General features: G+C 31.4%; 1 protein-coding gene across 1 annotated transcript in view; it reads right to left on the bottom strand.

Moving 5' to 3' along the window:
• Positions 1-1,134: 1,134 nt before the first annotated feature.
• The window catches only part of LOC148280875 (acyl-CoA Delta-9 desaturase-like), a gene marked incomplete at its 3' end in the record, with an annotated part of 54,798 nt that continues 47,854 nt past the window's right edge, over positions 1,135-8,078 (bottom strand). Inside the window, exons 2-3 of the mRNA XM_088227645.1 lie at positions 2,979-3,130; positions 1,135-1,244 (exon numbers count right to left, since the gene is read on the bottom strand). Of these exons, the coding sequence (XP_088083771.1) occupies positions 1,135-1,244; positions 2,979-3,118 (250 nt within the window). The remainder of the gene's footprint in view (positions 1,245-2,978; positions 3,131-8,078) is intronic.

The raw sequence follows: 8,078 nt of genomic DNA, 5'->3' as shown, positions 1-8,078 counted from the left end.
TAGAAGTTTCTGAGATATCTCTACATGAGAGAGTGCGGGTATTATCCTTGGCTCTACCCGACCGAGCTTCTCCAGGGTATGCTTGGCTACAACAGTTTAGAGACTAGAAGGAATGTGTATTTGACTACACATTTTTATCGATTGTTGCGCGGTATGATCGATAACTCTGAAATTATGATGAGCATTGGTTTGTATGTTCCTGATAATTACCTAATACAGTGTCAGCATAGATTGTTTCATATTCCGATATTTAGGACCAACCTGCCTATGGTTATGCCTGTTGGAAGGGCTACCGCTATGCTGAACAACATCGCTCTGGATATTGATCTGTTCCATGTATTCGAAGGGGTTTTCCGGAGCAGGATTCTTCTACTACTTTGACATGAGTCTCTTTCGTGTATTTTTTTTTCTTTTTTATAATATGTACGTATTGAATATATTTTTGTAATGTAAATGTTATATTTAAAATAAATGAATTGAATTGAAAAAAAAATGTGGGTACTGTTTATGAAATTTGTTCTATTGGTCTATAAATTGGTTATGTTTTTTTATGATTATTTTAGTTTTTTATTGTTTATTATGTTAATGATAATTAGGTTAATTAGATTAATTATGTTTTTTTATTGTTATAATTATGTTAACTTTGTTAAATAGCTAATCTTAGGCATGTTTCACATTTTGTAAAATGTTTCCCTCGGCAGGGAACATCCCAGTTAGGGAACATTATTCTGTATAAAAAAAAAGAATACAAACAATGTAAAAGTATAAATAAATATAAGATACCCTTTTCACTGTTTTGCAAACATACTATATATAATAAACGCCAATTTTAGGCACTGAACGATTTTTAACTTTTTATTTAAGTCTTTCCAGCATAAAAATTCGTTTTTCTGCATAATAATTTAGTATATAGGTAAAATATTTCAACAGTTTTTTGAATTTGAAATTATATAACTTCGGCTTACAGCTTTAAGATAACTAAATAATTTTTAATTGAAAAAAAACATGTATCACTTAATGTAACCGTATTAATTAATAAATAAATATTTTTTAAAGTCTTTCGAACATTAGAATTTTCGTTTTTCTACACAATACTTTGGTACAATAAATTCAACTAGTAGTATTTTTTCTCACCAAACAAAGATGTCTTCCAGTTCGCCACAGCAAAAACGAGATACAACCCATATATAAATCCCAAATGGAGATAAATAAATACAAAAACATTTTTCCAAACAATCTGCAATCTGAAAAGAAAATCAGAATAATTAGTTTATCAACATTGTGAAAATTTATACATATTTCATTGGGCATGGAAAACCTCTATGAAAAGAAAAAATAAAAGTCTAGACATATATATATTAAAACAATTAGTAACGAGAAAATGTTCAAAAAGGCTATAAAAAATGGATAGCGGAGCTTGGTAGAAGTAAAATGGATTGTTTTATTCGCCCAAACTAATATTGAATCAACTGCTCCACAAATGTATAGCTTACGTTATGTTTTTGTTCTTTCATCGTGCGTTTTGTAATACAAATAATATAGATGTACATAAATTAATTATAAACATAAATACGTTTTGTTTAAAACTGTCGGAACATTTTGTTAATTATTTATGTTTATTAAGTTAGTCTTCTTTTTTTATTCTCAATGTAAAAATATTTAAAAAAAAGTATATTGTTAAGTGTCCTCGGCACGGGGAACCCGTGTATTAATTATAGTTTATAATGGAAAAAATATGAATAAATAAATAAATAACAAGTTAACTGTCACTGGCTGGATAAAACATAAGTGATTACTTTACACCACGTGAAATTGACATTCACCACCATGCCATTTATGAACATCCATATTTCGCCAGTCTGTGTCCGGCGGATGAAGAATACATTTCTGCGTGTGAAATCAAATCGGCTTGTGGTCTCGTGGCTAGTGTCGTGGACACACGGATCAAAGGTCCGAGGTTCACACCCCACTCTACCACAACTTGATTCCCATTTTCTGGCCACCAAAATTGAAGTATTTTAATAAATCATAAAAACCTAAATCTATATTTTTTCTAAAAAAATAAAAATAAGACCAAAGGTGTATTTGAATCTGTGTCTACTCTCAAGTTTTCTTAATAAAGGAAATCGATTGAGGAAGTCCACTTCGTATTGCAGTGGTTGGCGTGTTAGCCTACCGTGCTTGGGGTACCAGGTTCGATTCTTGGAAAGTTCCACATAAAATATACGTTTTAAGATGTGTCTTATGTATGTGTATACGTATTTCTGTGGATATCTGTCATTGGTTTTATTCTCTGTATATTTTATTTGGTGTATTTTTGTTACATGTATTACTGTTGATATCCCTAATAAAAAAAGATAAAAAAATAAATGAATGTATATTTGTAACATCTAACATTTGTGTTTTTTAAAATTTAAATTATACACCTTCAAATGCACTAAAAAACTAAAACAGTATAAGTAAATACAAGGCTAGTCTCTTTTTTGGAAAATTACAGCTTAAATATAACTCAACAAGTGAAAAAGTAAATTTGAATAGAAGAAAAATAAATATATTTCATTTTATGTAACCATATTAATTAATAAATAAAAAATATATTTTACACGGCAATAAATTACTATTCTTGGACTAGCCCTGAAGCGTAAGATAAATCGTCTTGCCTTCCTGTAACAGATGCTTGAAATAATCTGTATTTATTTTACCAATGGAGTGCCCTATGTGCCATCAGGTACGAATAAGGGTTTTATGATGATTATGATATTATTCCAATTCTTCCATCTATTGATTTTTGCATAGTAAATTAGCCGATTTTTTTCTGCTATTGTATACAAAAAAATATTGTTCATAAAACTAGCTGGTCAAAAACATATAAAAAAATGTTGAGGTTTCTACAGACATTAAAATAAATCTTACAGTTATACAGGCGTTACATTGGCGGCATTCAGTTATTTACTGGCTGCTAAAAGGAACAATCTTACTTGTATTGATCTCGGGATGAAGGTATATGCTGATATTCTGTTGTTTCTAAGGACTTGGGTATTTCTTTGGAGTAATTTTCTTGTACTATCGTTCCCTCAGCTAAAATGAGATTTTCAGCCCCTATCATCCCTGGAGCCATTATGAGGGCAATCTAGAAAAAAAGTTAAATTATTAAAAAAAAAAAAACAAAGTTTGATTATGTACCCAAGATGCATATTTTTAATAAATTAATGAAACAAGCAACGCGCGATCAAAACATATTTTTAATTATTGTCTACAAAGCAAACCGTATTTTTGGTATAAAAATATTTACATGAAAATTTTAAGTACCTAGTTACATTATGTTTATTGATAATTGAACGTGGTTATGCAAAAAGTACCCAATTTATAGTTTGAAAAAATAAAAATTGGTATTATTTAGTGCAGTTAGGTCAATTCTATGCTGCTAAAAAAAGCCAGGCCGCTTTCATACAAAAAACTGTTATTATCACTTTCTGTAAAAAGTATTGATCACAAAAACGACCTTTCTCAATTTGCAGAAAACACACACAGCACTAGTCTTACAGTATAGATTCTGAGGGGAAGGTTAATGCCTCTAGAGATCTCGTTCTCTTAAATAAGTTAAAGTAGATAAAAATAAAAGTGTTTACATTTTATGTAATAAATTCGTTTATGTAAAAATATCTGTAATTAATTACAAAACGTCACCTCACATATTTAAAGTTTGAATGAGGTATAATTTAATATTGGATTTCTCTGTTTTATGTAAAATGCATATTTTAGGTTGTAGTTAGCCAAACTTGAAAAAATTACTAACATTTATTTAAAACATTATCGGATCAATTAAAAGCTATTATAAGAAATTAATGAAGGAATTCTTTACAATTAAGTACCCTAACTTATAACTAAAAAGTTATATACATAGATTAGAGTTTTTCTAAGGCTGGCTGTTTTCTGTAAAATGCGAATCTTAGGTTGTGTGGTTACTTTAGAAATCATTAAATCTGGTCAAATACATAATTCAATTTAATTTCAGTTTTAAAAAAAAACTAATGTATGCATTAATGATTATTTTTAAAAGTAAAAAACATTCCAACTGTTGTGTTAATTTGATTATCCACTCTTTTCGCAAAAGTGCTAATATCTCAGAAACTTATCGACGTGGTTAAACAGCTCTTAAACAACTTGACCGATCACGATGGATCATAATTAATTTATCACTAATATTGTGCACAAACAGTGAGGTGGTTCAGTGCTTTTTTATTTATTTTTTATTCGTTAATAGAGTATTGAACAAAGCTAAAAAACAGGATTTTTAAATATCGTATTATCAGCGTTATGATTTTTAAAAGTTTTGTATTTCTGGAATAACTCCGCGTGTGACGTCAGAGGTCCTCTTCCGCTTATTATCGATCAGTTCTGCTCATTGGTCCCTTGATAAACCAGAAATCTTCCACAACTCTCTTATCATTGATTGATTTACATGAACTAGTGACGTCGTTCAAAGTTGTTCGTTTTTATTATAATATTTTTTTTGTACCTTAATTTTCAGGAATCTTTGCCATACAATTTAATGCTCCAATTTTAACCGCGCGGAAGAAAACATTTATTATATCAAATTTTCTGTTACTCATTACAACTCTATAAAACAAATTTATTTTAATAAACTTACATACAGAACGGGGAACCTAGGGCAGTTTAGGTAATTCGCCGGCAAAAACCAATAATGTGTACGGTATATTTACTACGCATTGAACCTACAGTAAATAAAAATAAAAAATGAAAATTGTCGTATAAAATATGTGTGCATAAAATAAATACATAAAATATGAACCGGGTTGTGATCCCGCGCTAATGTCGTGAACTTACGGATCAGAGGTCCGACGTTTTGTCTTAACTTAAAACTGTGAAATTGATGTTTTGCATTACGTACACGAATGTCACGTCATCAATGCTTGCAAGGTGACAAGTAGCAGAGACATTTGTTTTTTAAACAACACAATAATATTGCGTTCACAATAATAATTTTACTGATTGATATTTCATAAAACGTTTATGTGGATTTATTTTTGTTCAGTTAGATATCCAAACATGCATAAAATGAGTTCATTAAAGAAAATATCATGACGCTACGATAGTTCGAGCTGATTTTAATATTCATCGCCGAGAAGACACCTTTATTTCAAAGATGCTCGGGTGAACCAAACTGAAATAAAAATGTCACCATAAACTGAAAAGATGGTAGCCTAATCGTTAGTCGAAACCCCATCCTTAACTTGATCAATGTAGAACTGAAAAAGCCACTAATCTGATTTAATTTCGACACAGGGCTCCCTTAATAACCTAAATACATAATGTCATGTTCGTACTTTTAATAATGTTGGAATGTATTTTTCAATGGCATCTTGCAAATAAGATTTTGGATGATGAATCCACTACATTTTTATATGATAATGGAGGTTATCCCGTCAAAAATCATATTTTACTTTTGTTGAAGTACAAAACAGGAGGTATTTGGAAGTTACCAACTTAATAAGAAACCTTTGAAATTTAGAATAATCAATGGGGAAAAAATAATAAACCATGGATATCCTCAAGAAGGTGATTGAAATTCTGAGAAAATTATATATTTTTTTAATTCACCTAGTTAGATAGGTTAGTAGTTTTCGGTTCGTTAAAATAAAATCGGATCGTTTTTCGTAAATTAAAAAATAGAGCTTCATATTAAATTTATCAAATGGGTTTTTCAATTGGCGCGGGTAGATTTTGACGGCCCGTGGCGGCCATTTTGTTTTGATGACATCTGTTAAATATTTTTTTTATTATTTAGTTACTTATGTCAAATTACCATGGCAAGTTACACAATTGACCAGCAAGTTCAAATGATGAATTTTATTATCAAAATGAGTGTTCGTCAGTGCAAACGTTGCGCGCATTGCGCCCATTTTACGGTAGACGTGGTGGCTCTTCACAGTCAATTCTTCAACGTTTGGTGGCCAAATTTAAAACGACCGGTTTGGTAATCGATCAGCTAACATATGTACGTTCGAGAAACGCAAGATTGGCCGAGAACATTGCCGCTGTCCGTGAAAGTGTGCCGCGGGACCCAAGGCATTCGATTCCTCGCCGTGCACAAGAACTCGGCCTTTTGCAGACTTTAACTTGGTGAATATTGCGTCGGGACTTAGGCCTACGCCCGTACAAGATCAAACTGACATAGGAAGTTAAAGTTCATGACCAAAGACAACGCTGTTTGTTCGCTGACTGGGCTTGAGGCTTTTGAGGGTAAGGTTATCTCTCGCAGGGGTGATCTGAATTGGCTACCAAGGTCATGCGATTTGACCCCGCTAGACTTTTTATTGTAGGGTTTCTTGAAGTCACAGGTCTATGCAAATAAACCATAATCGACCGATGCTCCAAAGGTGAACATAACACAGGCCATCGCTAAAATTCAGAAGAGTCATTGAAAATTGGACCACTCGGATCCGTGCCATCGTAAAAAGCCGAAACTAATTTGTAAAGGGAATATGGGAGTCTAGGCATCTACAGGGCTTATAACCTGTCATTGATTGGTTTATGTGGCCACTTTACACACTGTGTAACATTCACCGTTCTGCCTATGTTTGAACATCCATATTTCCTCAACTCTATTGGTATGTAAACGTTATAATATGTACATTTAATAAACAGTATTTAAATAAATAAAGAAATAATTTGTTTTCGACCAATATTATCATGTTTCGTTAGAAGGCTTCGATAAAGGGTGAAAAAACATTTGTTTTTGAAATATGGGCATAAAGTCTAAGAGGTTTGGTTAAAAAAATCACTAAGTATTTTAATTTCTAATTTGATTTAAAGTAATTGATACGAGAAAGGGTAAAAGACTCGCTGGCTACAGGGTCTCACGGAGGCGTCTGGTGATCTCGATATGCTTCAATTTGAAGCGAACGACATATTAAAATTATAAAGTAAAAATCCATAGATACACTAAGATAAAGTTGATGCTGAAACAAACAAACATTATGACGATACGTCTACTGACATATTTTAATAAAATGTTTTTTGTTCACAAAATGATTGATGATTATTGATTATTGATTATTCATCAAAAGAGTTGACTAAAAAGGTATTTTCTAGTCAATGTGAACACAGATATGAAGTAAGACTGCCATTTCGTAAGAAGACAAAGACACAGAACTTGTTGATGCATCGAGCTGTTTAGTTATATTACAAGGAAATAAGAGAACAAAAGTTTGTTTTTTCATTAATACGTACGTAAGTTAAATGCTATTTGCATCGCTTCGATATTTTAAATTATAATTAGAAAAAATGTAAGGATTCTCACAAAAAAAGTTATGGCATGTCATCTCAATGCCTTAATGTATATTTTGTTATTTTTTTTCAATAAAAAAAAAACTGAACAGGCCCAAAAAGTGATTTTTTAAACTGGGTCTGTAAGTCTCCACTTTGCCACTTGTGTTATTTTTTCAATCACCGGACTTGACGTGTTAAAAATAACATGTGTGTAGCAGATAAGTTAGCTCTTAACTCTTGCGTGGCTGTGATATCACAATAGTCGATATGTACACACTAGACTAGATATATCTCTCTTATTTTTTTTTAAATGATAAAGTTGTTTTTTTTGTAATATTCAAATGGAAATTTTCACACCTGATTTGGAAAGTAAAATTTGTATAACAATGCTGGATTTTAATACAAAAAATATTTAACCTTGCTACCCGAAAAATGATGTCCGCAAATACAGCAATACATCTATATTAGAGAGAAGCACGAAGATAGAACATACAACAAGAAAGACAGAGACGCTGTTCTGTAGCCGGTGTTGTGTGAAATAAATTTAGTCGGTTGTTGACAATAATGGAGAACGCACGCGTGAATTATGATCGGCGAATTTACAATTTTCTTTTTTTTTGCTATTGTTATAGCCCAGTTGGGCTAAATTATGTTTTTTTAAATAAATTTTGGAAAAAGAATGATTAAACTGTATGTCTCCCCGGTTTTTTTTCAAATGCTTTAGAATAGTTGGTCTTTTGCTTTTGGTAACACGATGTTACATCACCGCGTGCAAAGGGATTATT

Source organism: Micrasema longulum, unplaced genomic scaffold (assembly GCF_059751315.1).
Source record: "Micrasema longulum isolate JH-2025_06_02 unplaced genomic scaffold, ASM5975131v1 h1tg000521l, whole genome shotgun sequence".
NCBI lineage: Eukaryota > Metazoa > Arthropoda > Insecta > Trichoptera > Brachycentridae > Micrasema > Micrasema longulum.
Note: the sequence above shows the minus strand (reverse complement) of the source record. Positions and strands in the feature narration are given on the sequence as shown.